This window comes from Nyctibius grandis, chromosome 14, assembly GCF_013368605.1.
Source record: "Nyctibius grandis isolate bNycGra1 chromosome 14, bNycGra1.pri, whole genome shotgun sequence".
Taxonomy (NCBI): domain Eukaryota; kingdom Metazoa; phylum Chordata; class Aves; order Nyctibiiformes; family Nyctibiidae; genus Nyctibius; species Nyctibius grandis.
In genome coordinates this window covers 2,515,265-2,533,490 of record NC_090671.1, presented here as the reverse complement: position 1 = coordinate 2,533,490, position 18,226 = coordinate 2,515,265, and the positions used below count along the sequence as shown (strand labels likewise).

The window sequence follows — 18,226 nt, the reverse complement described above, 5'->3', positions numbered from 1 at the left end:
ACCAGGAAGCACAGATTTGCCATTTCTTACCGTATCTTCACAACCTGAAGCAATCATTTGCATTCCTTTCCCTGCTCAATCCACTTTGCAAAGGGCCAGGTCTTTCTCTGCACCATTAGAGAGAAGCACGCTCTTTTCTTAGATTCAAATGAAACAGATTTCCTGTTTGCCTCTACTTACTTGCCTTTATTACATATTCAAGTTAGGGTCCCCCTCTGCTCCCCTGCATTCTTCAAACTTACATTTTGGTACCGTTGCCTTGTAGTTCAAGGAAAGACATGAGAACAGGCAGTATATTGAAACACAGATAAATTTTTAATGATTTAACACATAGTATACACACTAATTGAACAGCTCAACAACCAGGGAGGGAGGATGCTCTTTCTGTCCCATTGAATGGACAATGGTCACAATGCACTTCTGATCACATCCTGTTTTTCTAGGAGAGAAAGAGGCCAGGAATTCCCACTAATTTTGTCCAAATTAGGTTGGTTCTTATGATTTCTTACAATTACTGCTTCAAGCGGTGGTATCACCTGCTAAGGAATTAATACCAAGTTGGAAAAGAAAGCAAGAGCAAGCCATCCGTATCTTGATCTCATCAGTTGTGCTGCAAAACCATGAAGTGCTGGAACACACCTCAGCAGGAATGATATAATAGACCAATGTGATGGCCTTCCCTGAGGAAAACAGTTATGAAGTCCTGGTACAGGGGTGAAGAATCCATTTAACGCTGAAAAGAGAAGTAACCTCTGCTACCCTCTGAAGACAGCATTTCACACTGCATCTTCACACTGTATCATGTCTGCTGCAGCAGGTTGCCATAGGATGGCAGCAAAGGGGAGACAGATTTTCAGCTGGATAAACTGCTAATGCTAAAGCTTTTAAGCTTCTGGAGAAACAAGACTTCCAAGAGAATCTGCTGACGGAACCATTATCTCACTTGATGACTTCTGGGAAAGAAGAATGAAAACAATGCAAGTGGATTTTCTCAGATGGCTGGTAACACTACTTCTTGTTTTATCATATGTAATTGCAATAGCATTCTACGAATCTTTTGCACCAGGATACTCCACCACTGTGCTTGGGTTGTTTTGTTTTGGGGTTTTGTTTTTTTTTTAAAGCCTCTGTAGACTGTTTTATTTCAGTCAGGGAATAAGAAGTATCAGTTTAAACAAGCATACGCAAAGTCAAAATCATGGAGGAGATGGGTGGGGTGAAAACAAGAGAAATGAGGTTCTGCGTATAGAAAAGAACAGCCCGATTTTGTCTAGCGCTTGGACTTCACCCAATGACTTGCAGGGGGAGCACAAATTTAGTCAGCATTTTACAGGTTCTCTACCCATCTTTTGTGTTGCATGGCCTTAAGAGGGAGACAGTTTAAATTGCAACTTTATAGAGAGCTAGGAGAAATCATGGGAGAACCAACCCTGTTCTAGTGCCATTCTGATCAGACCAAAATTCCAGAGTAGCAAGTATGTCAAACAGCAAGTCAAAAACATCATGATTGTTGAACTGAACTCATGCAACACAGCTGTCCTCAGAGGGCCTGTGCCATGTTCTGACATTCTAATTACTTCATGCACAAGGACATCATTAAACTGAAATCCTACAACTCCACCCTTCTGCAGGAGTGAAGTACATTTGAGTTAGACCTGAACAAGTTCAAGCAAACAAATCTTCAGTGCTTCCTGTCAGAAAGTGGACTAGCAGAGAGCTGTTTGCAAGACTAAGACTCCTCTTTGAGGAAACTGTTGCAGAGTAACGAGGAAAGTGTTTACAGACAATAAACATCCCATCCTAGGCGGATATCTGCTCTTCTCTCATGCTATGGGACTTGGACAGAATAACAACTCCATTGGAGTTCTGAATGCTTTAAACTCACTAAGAGGAACATAAGCACTATAGTGACGAATCCCAATACAATTCCTTTAGACTAAGGAGGAAAAAACAACCAATTTTAGTCAGGATCTAAAATATCCTTTTTACCTGACATAACAAAACAGGGACTGAAAGGCATCAACAACTAGCTATGCAAAGCATCAATACTTTCAGCTAGTAATCCATATAAAATGAATAAATAATTCATAATTACATATATAGCATACACCATGCATGTCAAGAAGTGCTCCAGAGAGAGAAGCACAACAGGCATGCTTTACTCTCTAAAAGCAAAAATCTTTCTATTATTACTGTCACTCTGGAAAGTCTCTGAACTGCAGAGACACAATTGAACCTCCATGTACAGCTGCAAAGCTACATTAGATATTTTTCCTATGATGTTTTATAGCCTAGATCGACTCCATGCATCCTAAAATTTAGAGGAAGTATTCAAAGAATGTACTGGTACTCTAAAGCAGGTGCATACCAAACTGAAGAAAGCAAGATTCAGTCCCAGGGAACTTAAGTCCCTCGCTTACACTGTAGACCTCTGGGTTTGTCCCCAGAAACAACATAAGCCATTTACACTGAGGGTTCTGTAAAGCAGCAGCTCTTGTCTTGCTCTTTTGGGTTCTAGTCTCCAGTTCCTTCCCTTTGTTGCTTAGATCATGCAGCTTTCAAACAGGCAGCAGCTCTGGGGGATATTCGCCATAGCAGTATTTTGCAATTGGATCTCTGTAGGTGTTTTCATGTTGCACGCTCTGTCAGGAAGAGGAGGAGAAGATTTAACAATACATCCCTTCACTGAGGGCCAAAACCCTTATACATATGCAAAAAAGGTTCCCAAATTCTTCTACATGTTAGAGTATCATCTGGAGTCAAACACCACTGCACTCCCAATATATAAAAGACAGTTGCTATATTATAGCACTTCAATGTTGAACCATATCCAGAACCTACTTTTCAGGAGACAACCCAAGTAGGTGGGAACAGATCCAATACTCAAAAAAAATTATATATGCTTAGGCAGTATTGTCAAATGTCCTAAGCAAGCAAGGCATAATAAAGTTGCTACTTGAGATGTGTGCATTTTTCTTGATAAAGCTAGAGTTCGGATACTATGGGTAAAAAAATCCCAGCTCTGGAGACATTTGGAATTGTGTCCTTTGTTTGCAGTCCATCCCTATTGCTATATTAAATACTCACGGTGCATGACATCTCCCACAGCACTTTCTAAGAGGGCCGATGCTTGCTTAGACCAAAACTTCTAATAAAATCACACGGGTAACAGAAGTTCACCTCTGTTCTTAAAAAGCAAAAAAATTACAACAGACTTTCTGAGTTACTATGCAGATGATTGTCAGCATATGGTAAGTCTAAAAATGTACCATAAAGTAAACAGCATTCTGAAGCTACTGCAAACAACTCTCACTGTTCTCATCCTTACGAGATCTTCCCCAGAACTTATCAGAGATCTTCACCGGCTACTGAACTCAGCTAGTCTCTTTTTAGTTAAGTACCTCTTTTCTAAAGAGAGTGTACAACTTATCCTGCTCTAAATAGGCACTTGCCCTTCATTTACTGCTGCTGTTACTATTTCACCTTACAAATCAGAGGGTTGCCTTCAGATTAGCTCTCAGCCATAGCTTCAGGATTTATGAAAATGCCCATGTGCATGCGAGCACAACAGACCAGCCATCCATAGGACCAAGCCCCATTTTCAAAGGGCACTTTTTGGGTATTTTTCCATTTTTGAGCCCTGGACATGTACTTGTGTCTTACCTGTGATGAAGTCCTACATTTTGCCAGACACAACTCAAAGCGATCTTCCACTGCCGTGAAGAGGTTTTGGAAAGCAATAGCTGCCCGGTTCAAGAAACGTTCCAGAAGATGTTGCTAAAGCAGTAAAAAAGAAGACAAAACAAAAAAACCATAAACGCTGTACTTCAACAAGGAGTAATCAAAGCCCACCTTAACCTACACAGCTCAAGTATGAGAGAAATAGTAAGCAACACCACTTGGAATTTCTAGCAAGCACTGAAAGGTTAACGCATCACAGAACCCCAGCAGTAGGAAGAGAATCTAGAGAAGCAAACAGACTACAGGGAAGTGCTAACTGCAAAACTGATACTGGCTGGAATAGCTTTTCTGCAATCATTTCCCTTCAGCAAATGCAATTCCCCTGAAGCTGAAACATTTTGCAAGGCTCCCAGCATTTCCTCTCAAAGGTGGGAAGGATGAATTTTTTTAAAGCTTTATTTCTAGCTTGCCATATGGTCCTTGCAGGCTTTCCTCATCCTTCCAAGAAAAGGAACTGTCCCCTCCAATGAAAAAAGCTCCCCACAAACAAGCACTTTTAGCCACAGAGGAACCTGAGAACACCTGAAAAGCAGGAGAAAGTCAATGCACCTTGCTGGGCTGCAGGCAACAGGAGACACAGTGCTCGTACACACTGCAGCAGCCGTTGGGAAGGCAGCTGTCACAGCTGTACAGCTTGGTGCTGGGCACGTTGACGTTGCAACAGCCATTTACCAGCAAGTCCTTTCTCTCACAGATGTAGCCTGAAAAACAAAACCAATAGTAACAACTGGCAAAACGTACTCCTTTTTATGTTCTATAGAAATCTATAGTAAGAATCACATTACTTAAGAACAGGTTTATTTATCATTTAGTAGATTATGACCCCCCTCAGTTTGACTTACGTCCTAACTAGCGATTCTTTGATACAACACTTGGACATAGAGCTGAGCTTCGCAACAACCTGGTGTTATCTGCAACGACTATTACGTACCTGCTCTAATATGCTGTATGTACAGTATGAGTCTTTAAATGCAGAGTATTTAAGTTCTGATTTCTTTTTGGCATAATTCATTGTTGTGATTGGAAGGGGAAAGGTGATGGGTGATGATGGTACTGAAGAAAACTATGACAAATGTTCTTCCAACTGGTCTATGTCTGGATAACTCTCTTTACAGTTCAATATGCAAAGACTTAGATTTATCCATGCAGGATAGCTGTAATATTAATTATTGGGCAGAATCCCTAACAGTATAGAACCACAGCGTATGTCCTTACAGAAACTGTACTACCAGTGTTAGACTGTGAAAGACACCTGTGATTTTAGAGACCTTAGTGAATCAACAGTAAGCATAATTCAGGCAGCGCTACATTTAATATGGATGCAAATCACAGACGATGTGGTGGTTTTTCTACAGCCTTGATTTCTGGTCAAGAAAGGTCCAGTGCCTAAGCAACAAACACACTGGGGAAGCATATGTGCAGGGCAGGAAAGGCTCCACACACTTAAAACAAGTGGTTAATTTGAGAACCTGCAAGAGCTATCCTTGGGTTTACAAGGGTCCTATGAGCTTGTTAACTGTGATTGAGCACTAATTATACCAGTCCTGAGCTGCCTCCACACAAGGCCAATCAGGTTCCCCTGATTATTCTCCCTAACATACCTGACAGTAGGAACACACTGCAGGGAGATACAAATAGCTCTGCAAGCAACCACACTAAACTGAGCAGGACTCAATATCTGAGTTCCATCCAAAGGTGACTGGAGTTCTTTGAATCTAAGCTGGTCCTGGAAGCAGTGCAGCCGCACTCATAATGTGCCGTGCCTGAGCTGAGCCCAGCTGGACCCGAGCCTGCTGTGCACAGAATCAGATCAGCAGCATCTGCAGCCACACCAGAATGAATCCAGTCTGAGGACAAAATGCCAGCAGGTGAGGTTGTGCAGTAAGAATGCCTTCATAAGGAGCAGTTGTGCCTTGGAAGCACCATCAACAATCAGACAGACAAAGCAGCACTCAACACTGCAATACGCAGAAGCAATTCTTAGTATCAAGTATACCCAGTTCATCTGTAATGAGGAGCTTCCCCTGCACAGAATTTCTGCACTGGTTACTCAGCTGACTGCTGTTGCCCGAACTGAACTTCACCTTCCACATGATCGGCTGCTCGTGCTCTTGCACTTGGAGGAGATTTCGATCTCTCACTGTCCTTTCTTCCTGCAAGGAAAGACAGCAATGCAGGCAACCCATACAAGTTCCTTCTGCCATTCCAATCCACGGGCTCACCGCAGGATCAGCTAACACAGCCGAACCCAGCTACTAGAACCACAAAAGCAGCTCATTATTATATTAAATAACCAAAAGTACACATTTCTCTTTTGTAAGTTCTTTGCTAGTGGAATTAGAGTTCATAAGAGATATTACAACAGAATAATCAAGTCCCTTCGAGATTTTTTTCCCCAGTTTTGGTTCAAACGCTATTGCTGTCAAATACAATATCAGACACAGCTTTTTTAAACTCTTGTCTTTATTTAATAATTATGATGTAATTCTTACGGCGACATATCCCAGGAGTTCAGTGACAGCACCTAAAGAACCAAAGTTACCCTGGGATAAGGGATGCTTTACTCCACACCGCAGAGTGCCGGGAATCGGCCCGCACCTCCCGCAGCGGGACGGGGGCTCCGGGGAGGGCACTGACCTGCTTGAAGGTGCTGGTGAGGAAGTAGACGAGGGAGAGCCCGAAGACGACGCCGAGGACCCAGCGCTTCCTCAGCAGCCGCCGCCACAGCACCGCTCCCCAGGGCACCATGGCGGCGCGGCGGGCGGCCCGGGGCCGCGGGCTGGGCTCTCAGCCCCCAGCCGCCGCGCTCACCCGCCGCACGGAGGGAGAGGAACGGCGGGGACAGCGCTGATCCGGGACCGGCATCACCGGCTCCGGCGGAGGGAAGGAGAGAGCGGCGGAGGGAGCGAGCGCGGGCTGCGCTCGGCGAGGCCGCCCCAGCCGCTGCCCCCGGGCCCGGCCGCCCTCCCCGGCAGCGCGGCCCAACCGCTTCCGCCGGCCGCGGGGCGGAGGAGGCGGAGGCCGCGGATGTGCGTGCGCTGAGGGGGTGCGGCCGCCCCGGGCGAGGGCGGTGCCCGGCACCGCGGCCCGCACCGGTAGGTACGGGGGGGCGGCGGCCTGCTGCGCCGGGCCGGGCCGGGCCGGGCCGGGCTTGCTGCAGCCTAGGGCCGGCCCGCTCCGCGCCCGCTGCGGCGTTTGGCCGCATACTGCAGCGGGAATGTCCTTCCCGACCTAATGGGAGAAAAAAGGCCTCGCCTGTGTCTGTCTGTGCGTATACATGTATATGTGTGTGTGTATATAACTGTATTTATAGATATATATGTGCGCGTGTATATAAATACATCTATGTATGTATTTATTCATTATACACGCGTCTGGGTGTGCATACTCAGCGAAGGCACAGGACAGCCCAGCAGGCACCCAGGGAGTGCCTGTGTGGTGAGCAGGGCTGCGGGTGCCAATCCCAGAGGAAAACGGCTTTGTTGGATCATGCACGCATGCAGGCCTTGAAGCACCAAGGGTTCCTGCTCCTCCCTGTCTTTCCCAAGGAGATGGACAGGTGAAACTTAGCGTGCTGTGGTGAAAATGACTCTATGCGTATGCTTCTTACAGATGCGCCTGTTTGAGCTCTGTGATCCAGGTGCCTTACAATCATCCAGCCTGAAGGACCTGTGATGAGTCTGAAATTTGGACCATCTTGGATTATCTGAAGGACTCCACGTATACGATGTCTGCACCCTCTTGAGCTTCCCTCTCTCCCACCGTGGCACCTTGCACCTCTGGTTAAACCTGTTGTTCAGGTACTGTTAAAAAATGTCCAAGTGTTGCAAGATGAAAACCCTTAATCCGGAAAAGGCAGGACCAATCAGTACTGAAGCTGAGTGCCTTTTGGAACAAAGTCCATTTAAATTTTGTCTGATCTTAAATCTGTAGGACTCTGGGCAGAACAGACAATTACATCTCATTAAGTCCTGTATCTTCAGTGCTTAGCATTCATGTCACTGTCCCCTTCATGGCAGATGCCAGATGAAAAAGTGTCTCCCCATAAAGCTGCATGTCATTTTGGAATGTGATTTCACCCCACATTACAATGTAGGAGACTTCCAATGGTCTAGAAGGGAGTGAAGGATATTCCAAGTTTCAGAGTTATCTCCACACTGACTCTAGCTCTCAGCTTGCAGCATGGGAAGATGGACAGATTTCTTTATAAGCAGTGACCCCAAAGTTGTTCACAGGTAGGACAGCTCTGCCTGCATGGGTCAGCCTGTCTTGGTCTTTTTATTATATCTTAATTACTGTTTTGGTTAAAAAGAGGATAATAATATATATTAAGTCGACAGAGATACTGTCAGGTTAGGATTAAATAACATTTACTGCAGGGAAAGCATAAGAGATTACTGGAGTACAAAGTCTTGTTACTACAAATACAGCTTTAAAAAATCTGGGAAAAAAAGTATCTTTAATATGTATTTTTTAATGTATAAAACTTACACTTCCGTAAAAAACAAATTTTGTCCCTGAAAACACAACACAATTTGAAATGTACAATTAGAGATTAAAAAGCTGCTGGGAGTTACAAGATCAAAATTTGTAGTTAAGAGAGTGCTGGTAATTTAGAGTATCAGAAAACTTTGGTTAGGATTAGATTTCTCATACTCATTATGGCTTCCTGCATCCTCTCCCTAAAATGTGTTAAAAGCTGTGTTTTTCCTGCCATATGTGATTATGCCCAATTTTATTTACATAGATCTCTGTGTATTTCTATTAACTGTCAAGGGGATGTCCAAGGTTGGCCTCTCATATTAAAACCTCCATGTGCTCTGTCACTGATGACTCAAATCCAGTGTTGTCTCAGTTCAGCCCACTTGATGAGGGTTCTCAAGACCAGATGTTACAAACCAAGAGTCTTTTTTTTTTTCGTAAATGTTAACCTTCTTTTTCCTTATCCTTTTACAAATTCAATAGTTACCTGTGTGATTTAACTGAAATACCTCCTCTTTCACTGTTTTGTAACTTATCTTCAGGACTGAGTGAACTACATGCACTTCAGGTGCACGTGGTAAACACAACTGCCTGTTTAGGCACTGTGAACGGCACAATTTGGGCTTTATTAAGGAATGAAATTTGAATTTAATGCAATTTTGCATGGGTTAGTGGGTCACTGAAAGTAAAGAATATGAATGAAAAGATGAAAATATAGGGGGGGAAATAAATATTCCGGATTTGCTACTTCTCAGCTTGCACACCTCTGCTTACGGACGGCTAGGAAATGTTCTCAGAACCATTGTGCCTTTACAGAGTACAGATGTAGGGCTACACATTTATTTACATATATTCATGCCATTTGAAATGTTATAAATAATGTTATACGTTTTGATATTCAAAAGTATTTAGAGCCTTTTACATTTTATTGAGTAGCTACTGCAGTCTACAGCTCGGTAGGATCAGACTTCAATAGTTAAAGGATGTCTCTCTAAATCTTCTATGAATTGCCTGTGGGAACGTGGACAAATCGCTTGCAAAAATAGCCCATTCTTCAGATTTTATATAAGTAATATAACATTAAGCAGCATAAGACTATCATCTGCCAGGTACTCTGTGCTCTGCATTCATGATGATGAGTCTATGTTCTTTCTTTGCTTTTGAATTAACTTTATTTTTAAAAGGTGTAATATGTTTGAGGTTGTTCCCTTAAAATTAGACACTTGAAAGCAGAGATTTAAATAACTAAATGAAGAACTTCTCTCCTTGTTCTAGAAAAAGTTCCTGAAGTTAATACCATTTCAATGCCTTTTCATTTCCCATTCCAGACCTTACTTTATTTATGCTGAGAATTCCAGAATGAGTGGAGCAGGAACATGTGACCTTTTGCATATGTGCGTATTATTTATGACCATTGTGCAGTTTGCTGATGGCATTTTTGTGGTTTAAAAGGAATGGGTTGCTTATTTAAAAGAATATTGTCATGACCTAATTGTAGTTTTTCATAAGAAATGTTTATACATTTTCTTTTTTTCCTCTCAGTTTTGCTTTACAAAGCAAGTTTCTTCAGAAGAGGAAGAAGGGATTTCATTTCCAGAGAGCATATATCGATTCACATGTCACATCGAGAGCTACTCTGTTAGTTGTCCTCAAGTTCCTTATCAGAACATGTCATCACACAGCTGTACACTCCTTGTGACCACCACATGCTGCAAAAGGGGATCTGACTAATTCCTGCCCTGCCTGGAGACCAGTGTATGTGTGCTTCCATTTGCCAGTTGAAAGTTGTTTCTTCACAAGTGTATTAAAAAACAAATGCAAGCTTGAGGTGCTCTTTCGGAGAAGCAAATGATTTATGCCAGCCATGTCACGAGCTGAATGGGTTTCAGAGCCCTCTGACTCTGTGGGCCTTTGTTAGCCATCACACAGGGAACTGTTGACCTACAACGTTAATGTTCAGCGTGTTGTGTTTTAAGGTTTTGAGGAAAATGCAGAGACGGCATAGCAGCAACACTGACAACATTCCTCCTGAAAGGTAAATCTTTTTCCTTCCTTTTTCCTCCATTTTCCTCTCCAGAGAGGAATGTTCTGATTTAAGTGTGTGGTATGTTTTAGAAGATGAAAACTCAAAAGTGAAAAAGGCATATACTTCCTTTGCATGTAGAGGGGCCAGGCTTTCTGCTCAAGTTTAAAGTGTTTAGAGACAGATTTACTTTTCTCCTTCATGTCAGTTATTGACTGCTACCAACTACAGTGTTTCAGGTTTCATGATCCAGTATGGCACTTGTGGAGACAGTTGGCTTAGCATAGGCAGGACATTTTGGAGCTCTAGCAGAGCGATTCATGGCACAGCCCTGTGGGGATTCTGAGTGCTCTCAATCTGAAAGGATTGATCCGTATGAACAGAGGCTATTTATACTTCTGTTATTAACGTGTTTAAAAAGTCTGCTGGTCTGAAGCTCCCAACTACTATGACTTAGGATTTTATAAAGATTTTCGGTGACACTTTACATCATCCCAGAATCTGTATCTAGCTTCATGTATGTGAATATCTAGAAGTAAAATACCTCTAATTCATTTCTGTAATTATAACATCAGCAAGGGAGGCTTGCCACTGTTGTTGTTCTGGTACTAAATATTCCCTTGTGCTTTCCCAGGGTTAGAGCTTGACTTTTTTTTTTTTCTCTCTAAAGAAGAAACTAATCTAATTACTCTAAGACAAAGATGGAACTAACGAATTTCATTACTCTGGCTGAGCTGAGATTGTAAGTGAAAGATCGTGATCACAAGCAGCCACTAAGTATTTCTCAGTGGTTTTGCAGGAATAGGTGAAGCTTGATGTCATGACCACTTCTGGCATTGTACAATTCTTAATTTCAGGGGAAAAGCAAGCCATCTTCAACTTTTTCTGCATGATGCTGCCCAAGCCTCAGTGCAGTCTGTGAGTTTTATATCAGGAGGCAAGCCTGGGGCTTGAGAGGCACATAAGGTGGTGTATGGGCACTCTCATCTGCAATGTAGAGCTCTCTGAGTCTGTACGAACTTGTAAGGCACTTTGGGATCTGTTTGAGTGGTTAAAATATATTCAGGATAGGTGTCTATTATTGAGTGCCAAAGATAAGCAAAGTCATGTCAATTGGTTTTTATAAATGCTTCTGGTTTTTAACAGGGTAAATACATATTGGCAGTAACATAGGCTGAAGTTTTTCTAGCTGTAGAATGAAATGCTCTTGCCACTGGTCTTCACTTCTGTTAACTTCAGCAGACTCACAATTTCATCCTTGTTTATTTGTTATTAAATATGTCCCTGATTAATTCCTTCCTGCTGAAAGCATAGTCATGCATCCTGGTAGTATTGTTCCAAACAATACTTGTGTCTTTATCTGTAACACTGGGTTCCACCCAATTTGTTATGTTCCCAGACGTAAGTACTGTCACATTATGTCCCTGTCTTGTGTATACATCCCTGAATTGTAATGTTAGGTGTAAAATCCAAGATCTTGTTTACGAATATTTTGAACCAAAAAGAGGTGTGCAATGTCTTGTTGACTTGATTCCTTGCTGGAGCCTATGGAGAGACATTGGGAATGGGGGGTAGCTATAAAAAGCCTCATTAGGAGTTTACTTAGTGGGAAGGCACACCCAGAGAGGTTTGAAGCTCTCTCCAGAGTGAGATGAAAGGCAGTGCTCTGTGCCCTGTAAGATGCCTGGGGAGGCTTTTGAACCCATGGGGTCTCGAGAGAGGGTTAAGGGCCCTCTGTGTGCCTGCATGTGCTGTCTCAGCTTGTGACCACTATTTCTAAAGTTAGAGATCTCCAAGGATTAAAATCAAGAGAGACTAAAGCTCTGCAACGTACCTTATTTGTGGGCTTTGCCTCTTGCTGAGTTTTATTTATTCTTTACTCTCCTTTTGCAAGTTAGAGAGGTATTTGCTGTCTGCCAAGCGTTTACTGCCTAATGATTGTTCTGCTTGTTACCTGTATTGTTCCCTGTCATCTAAACTTTACTTGTATTCATTTCAGTACCACAGTACTGAGTTCAGGCGAAGAAAGGCTGTTTTCTTTTGGTATTAGGATGAAGATATTTAAGAGTTTCTTTTTGGAATCTGGCTATAATTCAACAAGCTCAGGAAAGAATCAGTGCCAGATCTAATTCTGGCCAGTGCCCAGTGATTTGGGTACATCCATATCCAGTTTGCCAAGAATATAAAAATAAAACAATTTCTCTTGACCCATGAGCACATCCTTCACTTCTAATATTTGTTGCGTCAGGGACACACAAGCAGCTCTCAACACTTCTCTTCCCCAGTTGGCTCTGTCTCTTGTTTGTGTTATTCATCAGTAGGCAGGTAGCGATCATCCCTAAATAAAGACAGAAGATTCTGGGGGTAGGGCATTTCTTTGAGTTAGCTTGATTAATTTGTTTGTATATAATGTGACCTGTCTTGCTTGTGCTGTGTAAAGTTACACGGGGGTTTGTATGTTTTTCTTTAAATATTAAAATCATTATAGAAGATGATGAATTTTGTATCGGATGTATTATTTCTTTGGTTCCTCCAAAAGTAAAGGGGGTGTTTGGGAACTCTGTTCCTTAGATGAAGGAACTGGTGTATTTTGATTAGTTCTTTAGAAGTACTCTGATCTTATCTTAGGAGTCTGGTTACTTGCCTCTAGTTCTGCAACTGTGACTTTCCAACAGCAAATAGAGGGAAGAGCATCTGTCATCTGGAGACCTACGTGTTCCGATAGCCTGCCCTGAACTCTTAAGTGAATATGGTCAGGACTGGGCTAAAAGACTGAGAAGTTCTGTAGCACTCATTTTTGTTTAATCACTTTTCTCTAATCTCCGTCCACTGCAGAAACCGGAGCCAAACAGTCAGTTCTGAAACCAGTGTGGATGAAAGTGGAGTTTTTGAAAGTCTGAAGGCTGAAGCTTCCTCACCACAACAGCTGTTCTCGGGCCTGGCAGGTATCCCATCGGGCACCATCACAGCCACGCCGTTCCAGTCAGGTTTGGTTCTGGGCTCTTCAGCAGGAGGTGGAGAAGTATTCATTCAGATGCCCGCGCCAAGGGAGGAAGGGACCAGTCGTGCAGAAGGAGCCCCACTTCACCACCGGCAGTCATCCCATCATTTCCACCATGGCCATCACCGAGGTTCATCTCTACTGCACATGGCAGGAGGGGACCGCCATGGGCATGCTGAGGAAGGCAGTGACGAGCAGGCTGGGACTCCAGCCCCAGCTCTTTCAGAGTTAAAAGCTGTGATTGGCTGGCTGCAGAAAGGACTTCCCTTCATCTTGATCCTCCTGGCTAAAGTTTGTTTCCAGCATAAGCTTGGTAAGCATCTGTCCTTTCTGGATTGTAAGTGTATTAGAGCGTGTTTAGGAAGCTTTATTCTGCTGTGGTATGACAGTGTCTAGAGGTAGTCTAGCATGAACGGGACATATTCAAATGCATGGGATGATGCATTTGATAAATTCACCCTACTTTCAGTCCGAGTTGTTTTCATCTGTGTCAGTCCCATCTGTTTCCTGCCCTGTCCTCTGGGAGATCAGTTCTGTTCCTTTTCCTAATCTCTCCTTGACATTCCTGTAGGGGCTGAGGATGTTACCAAGGCTTCTCACTCAGACCTCTCTCTAGGAGAGATGGGGAGAGCTTACATTAGTAACTAGCAAAGGCTTCTGTGTAGCACAGAAGGGTTCAGAGAGATGAGACACTTGTATAGATGGAAGGATGGTAGCTGTGAAATCAAGCCAAACAGCACCAGCAGTTGCATCTTACAGTTGAGATTTTCAGAGTTCCCTAAAGAATAAGTCTATCCAGGTTTCTTTAATGGTACCTGGGTATATCAGCCCCTCAGTGGTCATGTAAAATCTATTAATCTAATCCTCCTCTTATTATGAAATTGTATGTGTGGCGTGTCTGAGGATCCTTACTCTTTTTGGGAGTAGTATGCTGAGTTTATTATCTCAGGGAAGCCAATAATGCTTGAGTTTAGTCCACTTACCGCTCTGTCAGTATTTCCAAAACCAGGTATTGATTCATATCTGCAACATGTTGCTCTTTGGACCTGGTATCCTATATGGTTTTGATAGTAAGCCCTGTCCTCCATGAGCTGCTGAACTGCTATTGTTGTACTGTTCTAGTTGAGTTCTGTTTGCACAATGCAGCCACAACTTGCAGCACTTCTGTTCTCCTTCAGCACAGAACCTGACATTAGGACAGAGTGTCTGCATTGGGCTGGGAGGCAAGTGCTCACTGCAGTAGCTTCGTTTTCATTTACCTTGAATTTGAACTTTATATATAGAGTCCAGACTGCCCTGTTTTAGTCACCTATATATTTTAATTCCCAGTGCATCCAGAATATCGCCCAGTAAATTTCTTTTTAAGATGCTAACATCAGATGTCTTAGGACTGAAGATCCTCCTGCCCAGCCTTACATACTTTGACAGTGTCTTTCCCTGCAGGGATTGCTGTGTGCATTGGTATGGCCAGCACCTTTGCATATGCCAACTCAACACTCCGAGAACAGGTTGCTCTGAAGGTGAGTACAGCATCCTACTCTCTTACATTCCCAAGCCACATTGCTCTTTGTATAAAAAAACAATGTCTATGTTGAACCTTCTTTGGCAGTGTAGGGATGAATGCCATTATAAGGATACAGATCTGTCAGAATAGGAGTACCATGCCATAATCATCACTTCCTCTTCCTACTTCTCCCCATTGGTGCTCCCCCACAGTTTCCATCCTGCTCTTTTGTGAAAGTGTGGCGTAATAAAACAAAGAGAGGAAAGGTCAGGGGTGTTGCAATCTGGCTCTGCCACTGACTGTCAGTGCATCTTCAAGCACTTCTCTGCACCTTAGTTCCCCATTATGTACAGCAGAGGTGCTGAAACCTATTTCACTAGCTAATGATGAGATTTAATTTATTAGCATTTAAATAATGTTTTGAGATGTTCAGCTGAAGGATTTTGTAGATGTATTGCTTGTTCATATCTTGATAATGCTCTGCTGATAATATACTTAGAATATAAAGGAACCATCAGATTTTTTCAGTTCTATGATCTTCAGTGTCAGCAGAATATTTCAGCAGCACTAAAAGCACAAGACTAGAATTGCTTTTTCGTAAAAATTACATGGGTGGCACAAGTGTATACTTATATCTACCAGCAGAAGTGGAATAAATTTGATACAATGCTGAAGGAACAGATAAATTGCACAATCATGTAATAGATTGCTGTTGGCTTGCACTTTGCACCGCTGTCTTTCCAGCAGTGTGCCCCTTAATCCGCCTGCTTTAAATCTCACCCTAGCATCCCTGGCTGGTGAATAAATACAAAGAGCTATTTTAATAAATCACCTCACAAGAAAAATGCTGGGTTTTTCCCTCCCAGGAGTAAAATTTACTCCCCGAAATTACACTGGGCCAAGACCCACGACGAGATCTTCTGCCATTCAGCTTCTGTCTATAATGTTCCATGTCTTTTGAAGTGCAAAATTTGCACTCCTTTTGATCTTTAATTATTTCTTCAATCAAAAATGCATGTTCTAGAACCTCCATGCATTCAGATAACATATGTGCTGCATGTAGTGATGGGTTATGTTTATTTGATTTAGCTAAGCCGCCTTCTAAGTGACTTTGGATCTCTTTGTAAAACACCCCTTGGATGAAGTGCCATTCCAAACAGGTGACAGCTCAGAATTTAGTACAATATACGGAATTGACTGTTTTTTAAGCTGCTTGTCAAATGGTATTTTAAATATCAGGAGAATTTAAATGTCCCAAGAAAGAGCCCAACTTTGAAAACTGTGTTCTGCAAGTAAGGCTGCCATTTTCACCAGTGCATTTTGATTAATTTCTCTGGAGTTGCTTTATTTGAAAAGGTTAGGTGAGTGAGAGCCATTTCTGCTTGTGTTTATATATGTCTTTACCTAGCAGCCTATTAGGCTGAGTCTTAGTCCTATGTAAATAAACTAATTACTGAACACTTAGTTGCTTATTTCTGTCCCCTGGGTTGGTCTTGCATTTTTTTCAGCAGTTGAAGGCTCAGTGCAGCCCTTGAGACTTTGAATTTATCTTTGCTTCTTTTTCTTGCTCAGGAGAAGAGATCAGTGTTGGTTGTCTTCTGGATCCTAGCCTTTCTCACTGGAAACACCTTGTACTTGCTTTACACATTCAGCTCTCAGCAGCTGTACAACAGGTGGGCAAAATTCACATTGTACATGATGGAAGAAGGTGATAATTGCCAGGGAGGAAAAGAGGGAAGCCCAGTTTTCCCCCCACTTTGAGAGGAAGTGTGCATACTTAAGGTATCTGCTGTCTTTGTCACATCTTTGTAACAAAATTTCCATTTTGACCACTGTGACTGAAGGTAAAGAGCAGGTGTTGCAAGCAGATAAGAAATTGATCCACTGATTTTCCTGTTCCTGTAATGTTTTGTTTTCTCTTCAGTCTATCAAGCTTTGAGTCTATTACAGGAGATAAACTGGAGATGAAATAGCAGTGTTTTACATCGGTGTCCTCAGGGCTTGAAGGCATTTGGATCTGGAGTGATTGAGAGCCTCCACTTTCAAATTCTGACTAAAGTGGTTCTCAAATACAGAAAAGTTAGTACCCATGGATCTGGTTCAGTACTATCCCTGCTTATTATAAAGCAGGGATTAAATGACAGGTAGGAAGCAAAGATAAAGAACTTAAAGAAGGGCACGTTAGTAGAATAAATAGGAAGAAATGGAGCAATATCAAGCCTAGTTACTTGAGAGAGTATTTTTGATGGTAGTAGCTAAAACCGTATGAGTTATCTTCCCAATGAAAATTTTATTTGTCCCACTGAAGGGGACCTAGAACTTCAGACTGAAAATACAATGTGTGTAACGTGCATCAGTTGAATTATGGCTAGATGGCTCTTCGGTGTGTTTTTTTTGTCATTTAATTGCTTTCCTGCTTCTTCCCACCAATACTGTCTATGCCGTGGAAGAGTCAAGGTCTGCCCACAACCCTGGTATCCTTTGGAATCGTCCCTAATGTATTTGGGTTTGATCATTGGAAAGCTGTGTATATAAATGCTTCTAGAAAGGGGGAGATGAGAAGGCTTGCGTGTGTGGGTCTGAATGAGAGATGGCAAGCCATGGGATACTCTAAATAGGGCTTGGGGGAGGCAGTGGAAGAGAAGAAACAGGTATGGCAGAAAGGTGTGAAAGCATTAAGAAATCTGTTTGCACTGCAGGGAAACAGTGTGCCCGCAAGAAGAAGGTTCAGGTTAAAAGCATGAATGGGACTAGTTTAAAATAAAGGATAGATCATCTAAAATAAAAGGGTTCCAGCAAATTGGGGCCATCCTACACACTGTTCAGGGCGTTGTTTGTTAACAGTGAACAGCCTGGGCAACAGCGTCACTGAAAATCCCTATTCCTGCGAGTGTTGTAGTGGTGCCCACTGTGTCGTGCTTGGGCTAGCATATCACTTGCTGTGTGGGGACCTGTGACTATTCATGAGGCAGGCCTGGGAAATTAGAAATAGCTGCTTTGGTTTGGTTTCTTTCTGTCTTATTTTTCATTTCCTGATTTATTTACTTTTTGCTTGTTTCTAGTGCATGAATAGTAGTAAAGTCTCTGATTCTGTTTCTGTTTTTAGGGTGTAATTTTACCTGTTGTGCTGTGCCAATGTTGTGAGTATTTTAAATTCATGTTCAGGCTTTTCATTCTGGGTTGGTTATTCTACTTTTTTTTTTTTTTGCTAAGTTTTTGCTTTCTACCATCAGACTTTAGTAGGTAAATATCCTGAAGAGGAATCCTGGTTTTTCAGTCTGAGTAGGGTCCTGTCCTCATTGCTGCTCAGGTCAGTAGCTCCTGCCCATTGCTATATGAATTTCTTCTGTCCTGGACTCCCCTTCTTTAAAGAGTTCAGCCCAGTCAATAAGATTATATAAAGGGCACTACCTTTTTGGATCTTTGGTTCAGGTAAGAGTTGCTAATTAACACAGCCCAGCTCTTGGTCTGCTTC

At 42.5% G+C, this 18,226-nt stretch overlaps 2 protein-coding genes across 4 annotated transcripts in view; one reads left to right on the top strand and one right to left on the bottom strand.

Annotated features, from left to right (window-relative positions):
- Positions 1-292: 292 nt before the first annotated feature.
- SPRING1 (SREBF pathway regulator in golgi 1) lies at positions 293-6,589 on the bottom strand. The gene is made up of 5 exons (XM_068412581.1): positions 6,379-6,589; positions 5,738-5,894; positions 4,291-4,442; positions 3,664-3,777; positions 293-2,642 (listed from the first exon to the last, which is right to left on the bottom strand). Exons 1-5 carry the CDS (start codon positions 6,487-6,489, stop codon positions 2,559-2,561), a joined length of 618 nt encoding a protein of 205 aa, XP_068268682.1. The 5' UTR covers positions 6,490-6,589; the 3' UTR covers positions 293-2,558.
- A 159-nt stretch (positions 6,590-6,748) lies between these two features.
- Positions 6,749-18,226, top strand: part of RNFT2 (ring finger protein, transmembrane 2) — a 31,061-nt gene continuing 19,583 nt past the window's right edge. Inside the window, exons 1-7 of one of the 3 annotated variants that reach the window (XM_068412671.1) lie at positions 6,749-6,836; positions 7,354-7,541; positions 9,552-9,617; positions 9,766-10,258; positions 13,082-13,560; positions 14,691-14,767; positions 16,324-16,424. In XM_068412671.1, coding sequence (XP_068268772.1) covers positions 10,176-10,258; positions 13,082-13,560; positions 14,691-14,767; positions 16,324-16,424 — 740 coding nt within the window. In that variant the 5' untranslated portion in view covers positions 6,749-6,836; positions 7,354-7,541; positions 9,552-9,617; positions 9,766-10,175. Of the gene's footprint in view, positions 6,837-6,874; positions 7,009-7,353; positions 7,542-9,551; positions 9,618-9,765; positions 10,259-13,081; positions 13,561-14,690; positions 14,768-16,323; positions 16,425-18,226 lie in introns of those variants that run through there. The other 2 variants (XM_068412670.1, XM_068412672.1) reach the window with 2 other exon arrangements.

What these genes read in the sequence shown, in the direction of transcription:
- SPRING1 (XM_068412581.1), bottom strand. Translation starts at nt 6,489, where the DNA reads ATGGTGCCCTGGGGAGCGGTGCTGTGGCGGCGGCTGCTGAGGAAGCGC. An exon ending in GTTGCCTGCAGCCCAGCAAG is followed by an intron (nt 3,778 to 4,290) that starts GTGCATTGACTT and finishes TTACTGCTTTAG; the next exon opens with CAACATCTTCTGGAACGTTT. An exon ending in AATGTAGGACTTCATCACAG is followed by an intron (nt 2,643 to 3,663) that starts GTAAGACACAAG and finishes TCTTCCTGACAG; the next exon opens with AGCGTGCAACATGAAAACAC.